Here is a 16,086-nt window from a genome sequence, read left to right as displayed (position 1 = left end):
ATAGCAGCATGTTTCAGGATTTTCATTTTTTCCTCTTTCATTTATTTTTCTTTAATAATATGGTTGTGATTTTCACTCACAGAAGCTCTGGATTTACATAATAAGCCTTATCTTTCCCCCACAGTATCAATACCAGTCAACCAGCACCGACTACAGCTGAACCAAACAACTGTGTGATCTTCCTGCTAATTATAGATGTGGTTTGTACTGTTCTTTTGGTGTTTAGACTGCAAACTGTAAATACTTTCCTTCTGTGTCCCTTTTCAGTGTTGTTTTTGTCACCTGTTCCTGATGTTGTAACATGGTTTTTAGAAAGAAGTCATCTGAGCAGCTAGAGAATACAAGCAGCTCCCTGTTTGCTGTTTGTCTCTTGTGCCACGCTGACAGCTGAAGTAAAAGAACAGCTTTTTTTCCACTGAATGGAGGTTGTTTTGGCCAGAATGTCTGCTGTGAACTGTGTGCAGAGGCAATAGCTGCATTCTGTCTTTTAAAATTGTCCCTTTGGCCCTTGGGAAGTGTTTAAACTGTTATTCTATGAACAGAAATAGTGCTTTGGATGAGGAAATAAAATACATGTAATCTTTATTGCTGATTGAGAGAAGTTGGAAGGAGTTTGATCCAATGAAGGCTTTCAATAAGTGAAGCTAGCCAGCAGAAATGAAGGCAGCCAGCAGAAATAACTCTAGGCTTAACAGGTGCTGCTGTTGGTAAAACTGGGTACAAGTTAATTTCCCCTTTTACTCTCATGTAGTATTTTACCACTTCTCCTTTCATCTCTGAAAGAGAAGCAATAGTGTTTCTTCTGCAACCTGTGAGTGCCCTGAAAGCTGGCGTTAGCAAGTAACTTTAGAGACAAAAAAAGAGTGGAAGCGTGAGGTAGGAAGAGCAGCTCCAGGAGTGCGGTGGGAGCGTTCTGCCAGGCTCAAAGCTGAAGTACAAACTTGTTAAGTTTGAACAGCAAAAAAATCTCAAACGGCTCACAGCTGGCAGCCCCTGCTGCCCCGCGCTCTGCCTGTGCTTCTCCCCACGTGCCAGAAGAGGGATCCCGAGCCCCGGCCCCGCAGATACCCGCGGGCCAGACAGCCGCCCGGCTCCCGCACAGCAGAGCCGGGAAGGGCAGGATGCGGCGCTCCTTCTCGCACGGCCGCCGGGGCCGCGAGGCAGGTAACGCCGCGGGACGGGCAGCAGCGCGGCCGGGAGCGGGGCAGGGCCGGCCATCTTGGGGCGGGGTGGCGCGGGGCCGGCCGAAGGCCTTCACGCTCCGTCAGTCAGAAGGAGCCCGGGGGGTTGGAGGGCGCTGAGCGAGGCCCGGCCTGCGGAAAGGCGCAGAGGGGGAAGTTTAAAGCTTTATTACCTTAATACAAAAGATAGCAGTAGGATAGGAGCGGGGAGATGGGCCGGAGGCTGTGAGCTGCAGCTCGCGGGGCTCTGCTGTCTGCTTTCCACCGCAGAGGAGAAAAACCTCACCGTGTTACCCCACACCGTGCAGCTGTGACCGCCCTGCCAGGGCTGAGGCATCACGGGGCCTGGTGCAGGAGCACAGAGCCGGGCTCTGTATCGCCCAGCTGGGCCTCGTGGGACAGAGCCATGTGTCTCCTGGGCCAGGACACAGGGAGCACTACAGGGGTGCCCAGCAGTGATATGTCTGGCTTGGAGCAGCCCAGGAAGCTCATATCGAGGGGCAGGCTGGCGTCCAGGGGGGGCTTTATTTCTGAGATCTCCCACCTGGCTGCTGGGAGCTTCCCAGGGGACTGCAGGTCACTCAGCAGCTCGGTGCTATGGGACAGTGCTCTCTCCTTGAGGCTCTTCCTAGCCTTGCACGGCGTGGAGGTGTTCCTTGATGTCACGTCCAGCAAGCAGCCAGGCCCAGCTGGCAGCTCGCAGGGCACAGCTGACAGGTCGAGTATGGCAGGGCCAGAGGGGCTCTTACAGAAGGAGAGGAAGCTGAGGTCTGAGGAGCTCAGGCCGGCCCTCACTCCGCTGCCCATGGGTTGTGCCACCATACACACAGAGCTGTCCCTCGTGGTGTCCGCATCTGCCAGCAGCTCCCAGGCACTCTGCTTTGGGGCACTACTGGAGTCCAGATAGTAACTGCACACAGGAGAGAAGTGAGTGTGCCCAGAGGCCCCAGCCACAAATCCATTGTCCAGGAGGTCCTTAATGGTCAGGATGCTGTGCTGCTTGGAGGACAGCATGGTGCAGGGCTGGAGGAGCCAGGAGTCCCTGTTGGAGCACACAGTTTAAAGGCTACCCCCACTGGCAGCCCTTCAGAGCTATGCAGGGCACCCTCCCTGCCCCATCTCCTGATGGGGCACAGGACCCGCACTGCAGCACCAGGGAATGACTTTTCAGACCCCTTGTTAGGCAGAGGGACAAGGTAGCATCCCTAGGTTTGTGCTCACTCAATCTGCTATTAGCTTTGTTCCTCTGGGTGCGAGGAGCCTTAAAGCATCCCTGCTGCAGGGTACACCTGGGGTGGCCATCAGAGAGGCTTTATTCCCATTCCTGAGGTCAGGAGAGAATTTACTCTACGTGGAACCAGGCTGCATCCCACTAAGTGCAGCACAGAGGCCTTACAGACACAGCTATGCCAGGATGACCTGGGGACACACGGCATCAGAAATCACATCACACAGTGCCCTTTCAGAGCAAAAGCAGAGAGCTCACAGGTTTACTCAGGACAATTATGTGATCATCCCAAAAGGAAATGCTCAAGAGACCCAAATACTTCTTAAATAAAACTTTAAGTAGCACTTGGGGGTTGGAGATTCATGACCCTTGAGGTCTCTTCCAACCCTGGCCATTCTGTGATTCTAAACGGAGCAATATCTGGGAAATAAGAAGAGCACTACTTGCCTTCAATGCCTATAGGCTTCTTTCAGGATCGCAGCCCTTCCTTTACCCCTGCTTGAAGAGCTTTTATAATTCTGGCAGTTAATTAACGGGCTGATTCCCTCATTAAGTTCATTTGGGAACGCCGCGCGTTAGTTCCGTTCGTTCCGTTAAGCCCGATCGCGGCCCACTGCGCTGCGGGTTCGCCCTCGGCTCAGGCGGGGCACAGGCGGCAGGGCGCCCTCCCGCGCGCGCCTCTTTGTGCGGCCGGCGGCGCTGTGCGCATGCGCGGCCCGGCCCCGCGCGGGGGGGGGGCAGCCGTTGGCGCGAGATAGGAAAGTGCCGCCGCCGCCCGGCTCCGCCGCCATGGCGCGCCGCAGCCGCGGGTGAGTGGCCGGCGCGGGGACGATCCGACCGCTTTTCGCTGGGGATGGGGGGGGGAGGTTGCGGCCCGCGGGGTCTCGCGGTCTCGCTCTCGGGGTCCCTGAGCGGTGTGGATGGGGTGGCGGAGCCCGGCCCGCAGCTGCCGTCCCGCCGCCCGCCTCTTCGCGCTGCCCTCGGGCTGGGCCCGGCGGCTCAGAGCTGTCCGGCCCCGGGCCCGCTGTGCCAATGCAGTGAGGGAGGGAGTTGGGGGGCTGCATAGAGGGGGATGGAACGGGGCTGGGCTCACGGAGCCCGCACTGACGGGCGGGAACTGAAGAGAGTCCATTCTTGGTGTCACTGCGAGACTGGCAAACACACGGCAGGTCCTGGAGCTGGGGTGTGGAGAGGGTGAGGGAGGGTCGGAGTGTGTGTGTGTGTGTGTGTGTGTGTGCTGGGGGGGCTGCTCCCTCTGCCCTACTTTTCCTAGAGGAAACGGGATAACGCTCTGTCTGTTGCTCTGCAGTGAGGACCAGGATGAGCTGCATTGCCAGGACACCGACTCGGATGTGCCTGAGCAGCGGGACGGCAGGTGCAAGGTCAAGTGGACGCAGGAGGAGGTGAGTGAGGACAGGGTGCTCGCTGCTGACAGGGCTGTGGGTGGAGTTTAGTAGGCCTTTAGGGTGAGCGGTTCATCCCGCTCCTTGCCTGCTGCCACAACACCCACTCACAGTGTCTTATTGCTGGGAAAGGCCCTTTGTCTGTTTTGCTGAGGCTTTGATGGGAGGAAGGTCAGGTGAGTTTGAAACCTGGGGAGCGAAGAACTCTGACCACTTCAGCATCTGGGCTTACAGCATGGTGTCAGCTGCCTGCAGCAGCTACTAGAAGGTGGCGGAGGCCTGGAGCTGGTTCATGGAGTGCAGATGCCCTTTTCTGTAGTCAAACTGGACAGTGATTGGGCCATTAGGATTGTGCCAATAAGTTTGAAATGAGTAGGCATGTTTTCTGCCCTACTTCTATTTCCTCCTAAATCCTTTCTTTTTATTTTGTGAAAACTAAAAAGCGTTTCATTTCCCTTGGGCTCTAAATATGGAATAAGAGTGGCCTTTATGCAGAGATCAAAATCTCGAGTTTGTGTTGGGCAACGAATTATTTCTTATCTTTCTTTGCCCACCCACAAGGTGTTTCATTTCCTTGCCCATAGGCAAGGAAGCCTATAGCAGGCTTTGTGCGAGGTGTAATAGCAGGAAAACTGTAGTGCAGGACTTGTGAGAGAAGTGCTGTAGAAATGTCAGTGTAAAAAGGCAGCAGGCTGCCTGGTTAGTAGCAATGTAGTTAGAACAGTCTGTTTCTTTGGTCAGGTGAAGGCACTATGTGAGCTGGGAGATGGATTGCCTGGTCAGGGGCATACTGGGGCTGGATAAGCAGGTAGCTCTGGCCACGTAGTTTGAACCAAACTAGTTTGGAACAGAGCTCAGTGTGAGCCTGTGAACCACAGCAACTGAGTGTGTTTTGTACTCTGCTCTCATCATGCACACACCAGGAATTTGCCCTAGTACAGAGTCCTGAATCAAAAGTGTTCTAGCTGGCCTCTGTGCACTGGGACTGTTAAAGGACTCATATACCCTCTTCCTTGTAATGCAGACATAAAAAGCTTAACAGTTAAAAAATATCTAGATTGTTCTCTTGATGTCGTTAGTCCTGGGGTAACTGTGGCACATTTTGCTCAGTGGATGTCTTTGTTCTTTGCAGGATGAGCGGCTGAAGATGTTAGTAAGACATTATGGGCAGAATGACTGGAAGTTCCTGGCCAGTCACTTTCCTGTAAGTGCCCCTTTGCCTGGTTGGGAATCGTAGTGTTTGCATGCTGATTCTTGTGCTCAGGGCGCTGACTGTGTCTATGCAACACCTTGTGTGGTGGGACTTTGTTCTGTAGCTGCTACTGTTGAACAAATTTAGTGCTCCTCTAGAGCAGGGTAACACATCCTTCTTGCTTAGAGGAGTTCATGTGTGAGTTTGTTGGGAGCTGGAGTGAGACACTGAAGTTCCTGTTCCTGTATTCTATACCCAATACCCTCTACTATAACCATAGTATGCATTCTCTCAGTGCATCTGTAGTTTCTCTGTGGGGCAGGTTGTGTATGTGAGGACTGCTGTGTTTCTACAGGGGGTTTTGGAGCCTCCAGTCTAATGTATGTCTGTTCTGATTCCTTTCCCCAGAACCGTAGTGACCAGCAGTGTCAGTACCGTTGGCTGAGGGTGTTGAATCCAGACTTGGTTAAGGGCCCTTGGACCAAAGAGGAGGACCAAAAGGTAAGTCAGGCAAGGACAAGATCTGAGCATTGTGTGGCTGTGATCCTCTGTCAACAAAGTGGAGGTGTCAGACTCTCTGGTCTTACAGACTGTAGGTAGTTCTTTCCAGTTGTGGATACTCATAAAAGCTCCACTCTTGACCTGTTCTGAAGAGCCTAATGCAGCCATGGTCATGATGAGCAGAAGCAGGCCTAGGCATCTTCAGCTGAACACCCTCTCTCTTTCACACTGTACTGCTGAAGTAAGCTAGCAAGGGAGAGGGCAGATATGGGAATTAATTCATCCATCTGTCTGTGGTTCTCTGTCTGACCTGGCCATGATGAGCCTAACCAAAAATAAATCTGGCTTTTTCTGTGCTGTGGTGGATGTCTAATATTTGACAGATAAATTGTGAGTTCCGAGATACTGCTGGTTCCACAGTGAGCTGAGAGCAAGCAGCTCAGACATCCTTAAGAAAATTTGAAATTAATTCCTAGTCATATTTGTTCTGCTGTTTAATTTCTTAGTTTGTCAGATTCCCTGTGACATCACTGCTCACCCATTTCTTTCCATTTTGCACCCATTATAATTCCTTCTTCCTTGTGGGCTTTCCATCTGTGTTACGTCAAACTCTTCCTGAGGAGGCTTATAATAATGCCCTTCTACCTTCCTACAGCAGAACAGTTGCTCCCTATTCTCTCCTTGTCTTTTTATGTCCTGATTGCCAGCCAACCTAGTCCTGATGCCCACTGCCATCGTGGCCAAACCAGGCTCCAGCTTTCTGAAACTGTGGATAGCTTTGTGCTGGAAACTCTCCACGTCCTTGCACGTGGGTATCTGTGGCCCATTTGTCTGCCCTAGGCAATCAGTCTGTAGTGGGAATGTTAGTTATAGATCAAGAGCCCTGTGATGCACCTGCTACCTGCGCCTTTTCAGCTAAGCACTGCTGGACAGGATGAAAATACTTTTTTGGAGTCATCTGTCCTCCTCTCTGAGATTTTGGCAGGCTAAACGCTGCAGGCAGCATGTTATGTTACATTGCTTTGTTGCATGGATGTATTTCAAGCCAATCAGCAAAGATTCCTTGCCTGGAAGCATTTGTACTGAGTTTCAGGCAGACATGTCAAATCCCTAGGTGAAGAGAAAGTTGCAAAGCAGATGGCTTTTAAGTGAATTTTGTTCATTTCTGCTTTGGTGCTTGTACCACGTGTTCTGGTGTTAGTGGGGCATGGAGCTGCAGGTTGTGTCCTCTCCTGGGAGTTGTACCCTCTGTTAAAGGAAGGCTGTGCCTTGCTGTCCCAGTAGGCAGAGGAGTGTAGGCACGGTGGGAACTCTGGTCATGCAGCCAGGTTCTTGGGAAGAGAGGAAGGCAGAGGAGCCTTGGAGAACATGGGACTTGATGCTTTGACTTGTTCCTCACTGCCCTTGCCCATTTCTGTCCTAGCCCTCTGTGAGCCACCATCTACATACATAGGTGTCAAGTGGCAAGATGACTGCATGAAAACTGCCTCTTCCAGGCATATGGTTGAATTGTTGCTCACAAAAATGCTTTTCACCTGTCAGTGACATTGTCATGTGTCAGTGCTGGATCCCTCCAGCTTTTTTGCCTTAATGGATCCTTCACTGTCTGCTGGTTCCGACACAAGTGAAATGCAAAGCAATGCCTGTATTGACCTTCTCCTTTGCTCTGTTTCCTTATTTCCTTTCTATTTTCTTCAAAGGTAATAGAACTGGTTAAAAAATATGGCACCAAACAATGGACTCTGATAGCCAAGCACCTGAAAGGACGCTTAGGGAAGCAGTGCCGGGAACGCTGGCATAACCACCTGAACCCTGAGGTGAAGAAATCCTCGTGGACAGAGGAGGAGGATCGCATCATTTTTGAGGCCCACAAGGTCCTGGGGAATCGCTGGGCTGAGATTGCCAAGCTGCTGCCTGGGAGGTAGGGAGTCTTTGCTCACTCGTACCGTCAGAGCTGGGTAGCTTGTGGAGATTCATGTGTTGGTCTCATGGGATGAGGCTGGGGAGCTCACAGGAGCTGTTAGCTGTGCTTTAAGGCTGCTGATAATAACAATTTTTTATTTTCTTCTGCTTTCTCTCTCTGTAGGACTGACAATGCTGTGAAGAATCACTGGAACTCCACCATCAAGCGCAAAGTGGACACGGGGGGCTTCCTCAATGAAACAAAGGAGTCCCAGCCACTGTATTTGCTAGTGGAAGTGGATGACAATGAGAGCCAAAGTGGAACAAGAGCTGAGAGCCAGGTACTGAACAAGTATGTGGGCAGTTAGGTCTGTCTTGGCTCTGCTAATGTGCATCAGAGCTGTTCAGTCACCCTGCTGCTGCCTCTAACGCTGCCTTCATGTTTATATAAAGAGTGCCTTCTCCAAGACACTGACTCTAGGGAGATATCTCCCTCCAAGAATTAGAGGTATATGTGCCCAAGTGTGTTATCCAAGTGGAAGACAGCAGCCTGCTACTGTTATCTTGCTAACCCCACTGTCAAGTCTGTATTGGAGTCAGAAAAATTGGGGGGGACAGGGGGGAGAGGTTGCTTCAGGCTGTGCAGTGATGGGGGGGGAATGATGAAGAGGTACTAAATTCTCTTCCTTTAAAATGGAAAGCAGGAAAAGTATACATAGTTATTTGTGTGAAGAAAGCATGACACTTTCAAATGCAGGCTCTTCAGAGGAAGTATAGAGTTACTGCTACCTGCCCAGCCTTTGTTCCACTTCTTTCCGGGATACTGTTGAGAGACATCTTCAGTTAAATAGTCCTTCCCTTAATTTGCATGGGCTCCTTCAGGTGGTGTATGCAACAGAGCAATGAGGGAGAACAGGGATGTGAGACAATCCAAATGGCTGTTAGGAAAGCAGGGGGAGTGGTGGGCCCAGGGATCAGTGCTCGTGGCTTAGGACTTGATCTTGTTCACTTGGTTTCTGCTAATGGCTGCACTTTCTTTCTTGTTTGCATGAAGACCGTTGTGCCAAACTGGCCAGTTGATATCTCTGAAATAAAGGAGGAGGATGTCAGCGATGAGGAGGTGACAGGTTTGCAGGAGTTACCCTCAGAGTTGCCAGCTGCTGACCTGGCTGAGCACAACGGGGAAGGAACCCCAGATGATGTGGTGCCTGAGGATGCCTCGGCATCTGTCGCATCTCCGTACAAATGGGTCGTTGAAGCTGCCAATTATTTGTGTCCTTCGTCTGTCCCAGCATTAAATGAAGCTCTGGACATGATTGAATCAGTAAGTAGCACACCTTTGCTCCTCCACGTAGTGGTGGGAGACTTACGGGACCTGATTTCCACCACTCTTCCACTGAGTGAACTTGCTGGGTCACCTTGCTTATCACCATAGGTATAAGGAGAGTTGTGTGGATTCCTTTAATTTAGCCTCCAGTTTGATTCATCTACAGAACAATTTGCAGCCAACAAAGGGAAATATCTGTGCAATCTGGTTTATGAGCTGATTATCTGTGAAATATTCACTCCGCATGTGTAAAGAAGGACTTTGTGCCCAAGCCTTAATGGCCAATTTGTGGGTCCTTACAGGCCTATTTGAATGATACTTATATTGGGGTTGAGCTGTGAATAGTTCTGGCTATTTTTCATCTGTTTACAGCAGTGTGCTTTACAGAGTAGCCCTGTGTCCACCCATACTGGTGTAACCAAGTTTGGCAACAGTCACCTTTTTCAGACTCTGTCCCCAACCATTTCTGTTTTGCTCCCTCTGTGTGGATGCAGCTGTGTGTTGCAGCTGTGCTGTGAACTGAACTGGGAAACCGACCTAGCGTAAAAAGAAAGAACTGCCCTATGCACAAACAGTTTTCAGGTGGATCAGGTCTGTGGTCTGACTGTCAGCTGTGTTGACTGCAGATAAAAGAGAGCTTGATTTCTTATGTATAGCCAGGCTCCTTGCAAAAGGCAGTGCACTCTGCACACCTGCTTTTTTCACCTCGCAGTTAACCTTTGTATTTGCACCAGCCAGCTGCTCAGCTTTCTTTCCTGGGCTGTTGCTGATAGCTTCTCTTGTATGCAGGACCCGGATGGGTGGTGTGACCTGACCCAGTTTGACCTGCCTGAGGAACCCTCTGCTAACAGCAGCAGTAGCAACAGCCCCGTGCGGCAAACGCCCAGCAAACCAACGCCATCCCTACCCAACGTGACTGAGTACCGCCTGGATGGCCACACCATCTCCGACCTGAGCAAGAGCAGCAAGGGGGAACTCATCCCCATCTCACCACATGCGGAGGTGAGCTTTGGCACGCCGCCCTCTGTGTTGAAGAGGCAGAAGAAGAGGAAAATCTCCCTCTCCCCTGTCACGGAGAATGCCCCCAGCACCAGCCTCTCCTTCCATGACTCCTGCAACAGCATGACGCCCAAGAGCACACCTGTCAAGACACTGCCCTTCTCTCCATCTCAGGTACAGAATAGTGGTGCAGCCCTGCCTGGGCTCCTCTGCTTAGGTTTGTTTGTGAACTATAAGCATGTTAATGCTTTGTCTTAATGCTGTAATCTCATCAGCTCTGCCATCTTTGTGTTTCTCTTCTCTTGCATTAGGCAGTTCCAGTGCATAGAGTATGCATGTGTTTCTGGTAAAACAAGGTGTGGAGCTGGGTTCTGGCACTGCTTGTCTTCAGTGCTGCTCTTTCTGTGAGAGCAGCAGCCTATGATTCCCTCAGCAGGAGTGCTTGCAGCACAGGCCAAGCCCAGTTACCCTGTATGATGGATGGGGCCATGTGCCTGCTATGAGGAAGGAGCACTGCTATGCAGATCTGCACCTGCCCCCGCTGCAGGAGAGAGCACAGTGCTTCCTTGTCCAGGGTACCATGTGTGGGCATTAATGCCCTGGCATGGGATAGCAGTGATGTGACAGTGCATGTGGCTTTCCTTTCTTATTTGTAGCACAGTCATCTGTCTGGACAGCACCTGCTGGTGCACATCTGTGAGTTGATGGCACAGGGATGTGCTCACGGGCCTTGTCTTTGTTACAAAGTAAACTTAGGACTTTCCCATCTTTACCATGACTGTTGTAGCATCCATACCTGGTCTCACAACAAACATCTTACTGGAATGCTGCGGCATTCAGACTCCCTAACTCCTACCTTGACACAGTGAAGTTCTGTCAATAAGACAAGATAAATCCTGCTGCACTGCTGCGTCAGCTAGCAAAGCTTCCACAGCTACTCTGTCGTTCACACACTGTCTCCCTGTGCCACTGGCTGAACCTTCCAGGACTTTGTATTTCTGGGGTTTCTGCTGCCCTCAGTGGCATGTGGTAGAACATCATGGGACACTCTGATACCCAGATTCAGATCAACCTTGAATGCAAGGCCATCGAGAACTGGGGATTCAAAGTGAAACCTGAATAGTGCAGTTCTGCCATGAGAAGCTGAGAGGCCTAGAATTAATCTGGGAACATAGGAAGTTCCATATGAGTATGAGAAAAAATTTCTTTGGGAGTGACAGCGCTGTGAAACAGGCTGCCCAACGAAGTTGTAGAGACTCCTTCTCTGGAGATATTCAAAACCTGCCTGAGTGCTTTGTTGTATTATCTACTGTAGAGAACCTGCTTTAGCAGCTGGGTTGGACTTGGTGATCTCGATAGGTGCCTTCCAACCCCTACAATTCTGTGATTCCACAATCACCTGAGAAGTCAGTCTCAAACTGAACCCAACATCTCAACTGAAACTCAACATCAGTTGAATGTAACACAAACAGCTCATGTATTTATTACAGTCAATAGTCTGTGTTACTTGAAGTGACCTTGTGGTTGCTGACTGGAACTCAGAGCAGGCTTTTTGTTGTGCTGGTGGTACTGCTCCTTCACCACATAGCCAGGCCTTATCTGGACCAGTGCGAGCAGAGACTTCCTTCCCACCTTGTAGCTGACTGGTTGTATCTGCTTACCTCTTTTGGGAAAGTAAACTTTGTAGGTGTGAGGCACCTTCTTTGAAGAAGATGGACTTCTTAGTCCATCTGATGGACTATCTCAGTAAGAGCCATCCCAGCTGATGGATCCCCCTTCTGCCACTTGATTTTTGACAAAGGTCACCCTTGATCTTACTGGGGCAGATCCTCCAGTGAGTGCCATTCAGTATGGGAGGGTTGTCCCTACATCAGGTTTTCCCTCCCTCCCCCTGATGATATACCATGTTGGGAAGTTTGAGACTGTGTTTTCCTCTTTCTGTCCTATGTCATCAGTTCTTAAACTTTTGGACCAAACAAGATACACTAGAACTGGAGAACCCATCTCTTACCTCCACACCTGTGTGCAGTCAGAAGGTGATTGTCACCACCCCTCTGCACAGGGACAAGACTCCTCTGCTCCAGAAAAACTCAGCGTAAGTCCTGTATTTCTTCTTTCCCATTCCATCCTGAGCAGTGTCCTTTTTCACACAGGAGTTTGATTTAGGTCAAACAAAACTTCCCCAGTGCTGGCATTACTGAGAGTGACAAGGCAGGCTGAGGGATTTCCTTAAATTGGTGTGGCACCCAAAGACAGCTTCTCCATTTGCTGCAGGGGAACAAGTGTCCCATCTGGTTGGGACCTCAGCCAAATGACTGCTGTTGTGTTCAGCTGCTTGGTCGGCTGATGCCTTCTGTGCATGTCTTTGGGAAGCGTTACAATGCTGTGAGCCCTCTGCCAGCAGGGAAGCAGCTCAACAAAGACTGTTCAGATCCATCCCTTTAGATCTGCACCCTCTGACATGTGGGGCAGTCCAGGACATGATCTTGAGGCACCATCCCAGCTAGGTGAGAGAGGGTGTCCTGCACAGGGAGTGTTCTGCTGGCAGGCCTGTCTCTGCATGTCGCTACACCGATGCAGCATAGTTTGTGGGGTGCTGGCTGTGCTAGCAAAACTGATGTGGCCCTGAGCAGCAACCATATCCCATTGGTGTAAGCTGGCTTGGCTGCTCCAAGTGTAATTGCACTAGGATTTCCCCTGATCACAAAGCTCTGGCTGGCCTTGAGGAACTCTGCTAGCAGAAGCACTGCAGAGAAGTACTGGCCTGCAGAGATCTGTCATGCCAGTATTGCAAGTGTTGTATCACTTTCTGATAAGGGTGCTTGGCAGTTGACAGATTGGAGAAGCATAGCTGGCATTTCTGAAATATTTTCCCTACTAAAGGTTCCTTGGTAGCCTTTGGCCCTGCTTATGTCCCAGGAATGCCCTAACCAGACATATGGCTTCTGCTGTCACCATGTGAGACTCTGCAAGTGATTTGTGTAGTGAGAGTGGAAGGATGGGGTTTACTTTGTGATGTACAGCATGTCTGATCCTTAATCTTTTCTGCTTCTCTACTGGCAGGTTTGTCACACCAGATCAGAAATATGTGGTGGACAATACTCCACATACCCCAACACCTTTCAAAAATGCTCTGGAAAAATACGGACCAATTAGGCCTTTGGTATGTACTGGACAGGCCTGTTGCTTGCTGGTGGCAGTGCGTGGGGTAGTTTGCAGCAGAGCTGTGAGCCAGCCATTATTTGAGTAGCAACATGGTAGAGTTTGGTAGTGCTGGGCTGAGATGAGGGGGATGGAGACCTTGTCATACCAAACATGCATCATGGTAAGTAACCACAGGATTTCTAGGTCCTCTGCAAAGTAGTAAAAACAGAACAAAAAACAAAAACAAACAAACAAACAAAAAAAAACAAAACAAAAAACCCAAACTCCAAACAGCTTTTGAATATGGCCTCAGTGCTTGCTTATTCATGACCTTGGAGAAAGCAAGGAAACACTGCATCCCTAGATCTCTAACGTGGACTGTGGGTGCTTTGAGGATGGCAGTTTCAGTGTACTGTGCCTTTAGTACACACTGGTCTCTTGATGGCAATTCTGGGGGTTCAACTGCTAAGAGTCTCCCTTGCATGGAGATCCTGTAAGTCTGTCAGGCTAACAGAAATCTTGTAATGTCTTTTCCTGCTGGAAAGTAAATACTTTGTAATGTTTGTCTTCCCACTGTGAGTTCCTGTGGGTTACCCTGGCCCCATTATCCACTGATAGAATTCTAAATTTGCCTGGTGTACAAATTATGACAGTCTTGTGCTCTTTCTCCTTCACATCAGCCGCAGACTCCTCACCTGGAAGAAGACTTGAAAGAGGTGCTCCGAAGTGAAGCAGGCATTGAACTTATTATTGAGGATGACGTGAAGCCTGAGAAACAGAAAAGGAAACAAGGGGTGAACTGGTTTTGCTTTCAGTATCTGTTTTTGGACTGTCCTGAGCTGTAGAGGGGTGTTTTTGCTGCCTGTGTTCATCTTGCTATTTATGCCAAAAAGTTTTTCAGTATGTGGTTGCTGCCTTTTAGTGAGTGAATCTGCTTGTATGCCTGAGGTTAAGGCCTGCTTAAAATACTGGTGGCTGCGGCCTGGTTTATGCAGAACTCAGGGCTGTGCCAGGAGCTGCTGTCTCCCTAATGTGCAAGGAGAGACTTAGGGCAGACCAGAAGTATCTGTGGCAAGCTGGGCTCCGCACAGGCTGTAGTCTGGTGCAAAAAGTGTCTTGGCTCAGTAGGCCCAGGTGATATGACCTTTCCTTCCTGCTGGAAGGAGTTTCCCCTTCTAAATCAGTGGCTCTTAGGGCCAGCGGGGGGAGCACTAGAAGCTGCTGTGCACTGTGGTGGGGAAGGCAGCAGCATGTCTTTTTGAGCTGCTAGTGCGATGCAGATGGGTGGTTTTGCAGGCTCAGTATGCACCCTTGGCCCTTAGGATGGGAGTTCACCGAGTTGATTCATGCTCACACTTGTATTTGTGTTCCACAGTTGCGCAGGAGTCCCATCAAGAAGGTCCGGAAGTCACTGGCCCTGGATATTGTGGATGAAGATATGACGCAAAATATGGCAGCCCTCCCCAAAACTATCTGTTTCAAAAGAACCCAGGTGAGTGTTTTTAACACTAGCAATTTAATACAAGGGCTGTGTGATTCAGAGTTCAGGCATGGTGTAGGGGCTGTAGGCTGAATCACAGCCTGAAGGCCCAAGGCTCCGGATGAACAGAAATTCTTGTGAAAAAGCTGCCTGCGGAAGGAGATGCAAATTCCTTTGTGATTTGATTACTACCCAGCTGCTTTTCTACCTGTGGGATAGGAGAAGCCTTATGTGTTCTCATTCTTGGAGGTTTCCTTGGCTGGCTGCAGGAGTAAGAAGCACCTTCATCTCAGAAGACAAAGGCTGTGTTTTAGCACAGTTACTTATTTCTTACACTATTTGTGCTTTTTCTTTGTCAGCAAGCCTATTTTGGTTAGTAAGCTCTCCAAAGAAATCTTATGCAAAGCAGTGGTGAAGAATGACTTTAGCCACTTCATAGGAAGGCACAGGGAAGGGATGGGGTGCTGCTGTGAGCATGGGCTGGAGAATAGCAGCTCATTCTGTCCTGCTTTCTTTAGGAGTCCAAGCTGTGTGTGTAGCCACTTTGGTGCAATATGGTGATTTGGAGCCCTGTTTTACGTAGCCAAAAGTGAAATGCAGTGATTAGAGCAACACTCTAATTGCCTTATAATGTGTGGATGAAGTGCTGGGATTTGTTAGTTCACCTTTTGGCCAGGAGAAGTATCAGCACTGTTAGTGCAAATTGACTTTTTTCTTTATACAATTTTCTTTCTTTTTGCAGCCTGTGAATTTCCTGTCGAGATCCTTGAATCTTTCCTCCTCAAACAGGAAGAACGACTCTGGCTTGCTCAACAGAGCCTTTGTGCAAGTACAGTCAGAGAAAATGTCCTACAGGAAAATGCCAAGCCATTTCAGACCACCGGCACCAGTAAGCCCTGCAGCTATTCCCTTCCATCACCAGATCAGCTGGTAGTGCTGCCCCTGTTCTACTTCGGGAGGAGAGTTATGGGGGTCAAGCTCAAGAGGAATATAGTGTGCTCCTGTGTGGACATCTGTATGCTCTCAGGGCTGTCTTGGCATTCAGGTTTGGACATACCGAACTAGCAGTGTCACACTGCAGCTTCCTCTGCTTTTCTTGCAAACTTGCCCTTCCACTGGGGCTCAAAGCCCCGTGGCTGATCAGAGCTGTGGCCTGCAGGGCCTGTTTGGCCCTGGATTTCTTCCTGGGAATCTGTGTTCTGTCTCAGCTCATCAAGGGATTTAGACTAACCCAGCAGTGAAGTAAACTTCTTTTTTAGGAATCATTCCTTGTGTGGACTACAGTAGGTTAATCTTTGTTTCTCTGACTGTAACAACTCTGTGAGGCACAATATAAGTACCAAAGAGGCACTTCTCACCCCTGTAAGGCATATTTCTAGGCTATAGTGAAATCTGTGTGCCACAGACAGCATGGGCTGCCTTTGTCCTGCCATTTACCTGAACAGTGGCATTACCGTGCTCCAGTGGATGATGTTTACTTGCCTTTCAAGCATAACTCGTAACCTCTACTGTGATTGGTGCTTTTAAGGGCTGTTGACCTTAGAGTTATTTAACCTTTGGGACATAAATGGTTGTGTTCTTCGTAAAATCTTCACCAGTTGATGTAGTTTCAGACAGTGCATTAAAAGAATCGGATCCCTCCTTCATTTGGTGTGGTTCCTTGGAGAATGGCATGATTTTTGTAGGTATTTGTCTGGGCTGAGTCATGGCAATTCTCTGATAGGATGAT

General features: G+C 49.7%; 2 protein-coding genes across 11 annotated transcripts in view; one reads left to right on the top strand and one right to left on the bottom strand.

Moving 5' to 3' along the window:
* Positions 1–565: 565 nt before the first annotated feature.
* On the bottom strand, positions 566–3,110 carry LOC104914002 (uncharacterized). Its single transcript, XM_010722331.4, has 2 exons — positions 2,857–3,110; positions 566–2,223 (listed from the first exon to the last, which is right to left on the bottom strand). Exon 2 carries the CDS (start codon positions 2,193–2,195, stop codon positions 1,518–1,520), a length of 678 nt encoding a protein of 225 aa, XP_010720633.1. The 5' UTR covers positions 2,196–2,223; positions 2,857–3,110; the 3' UTR covers positions 566–1,517.
* Positions 3,111–3,153: 43 nt separating this feature from the next.
* MYBL2 (MYB proto-oncogene like 2) overlaps positions 3,154–16,086 on the top strand; it is a 154,161-nt gene continuing 141,228 nt past the window's right edge. For all 10 annotated transcript variants that reach the window (XM_085242039.1, XM_085242038.1, XM_085242046.1 and 7 more), the window contains exons 1-13: positions 3,154–3,218; positions 3,719–3,812; positions 4,945–5,016; positions 5,413–5,505; positions 7,206–7,426; positions 7,592–7,748; positions 8,462–8,731; positions 9,524–9,907; positions 11,689–11,828; positions 12,797–12,896; positions 13,558–13,671; positions 14,253–14,369; positions 15,100–15,246. In XM_085242039.1, the coding sequence (XP_085098165.1) occupies positions 3,199–3,218; positions 3,719–3,812; positions 4,945–5,016; positions 5,413–5,505; positions 7,206–7,426; positions 7,592–7,748; positions 8,462–8,731; positions 9,524–9,907; positions 11,689–11,828; positions 12,797–12,896; positions 13,558–13,671; positions 14,253–14,369; positions 15,100–15,246 (1,929 nt within the window). In that variant the 5' untranslated portion in view covers positions 3,154–3,198. The remainder of the gene's footprint in view (positions 3,219–3,718; positions 3,813–4,944; positions 5,017–5,412; positions 5,506–7,205; positions 7,427–7,591; positions 7,749–8,461; positions 8,732–9,523; positions 9,908–11,688; positions 11,829–12,796; positions 12,897–13,557; positions 13,672–14,252; positions 14,370–15,099; positions 15,247–16,086) is intronic.

Source organism: Meleagris gallopavo, chromosome 22, assembly GCF_905368555.1.
Source record: "Meleagris gallopavo chromosome 22, MGAL_WU_HG_1.1, whole genome shotgun sequence".
Lineage (NCBI taxonomy): Eukaryota > Metazoa > Chordata > Aves > Galliformes > Phasianidae > Meleagris > Meleagris gallopavo.
This window is presented reverse-complemented; position numbering and strand designations above follow the sequence as displayed.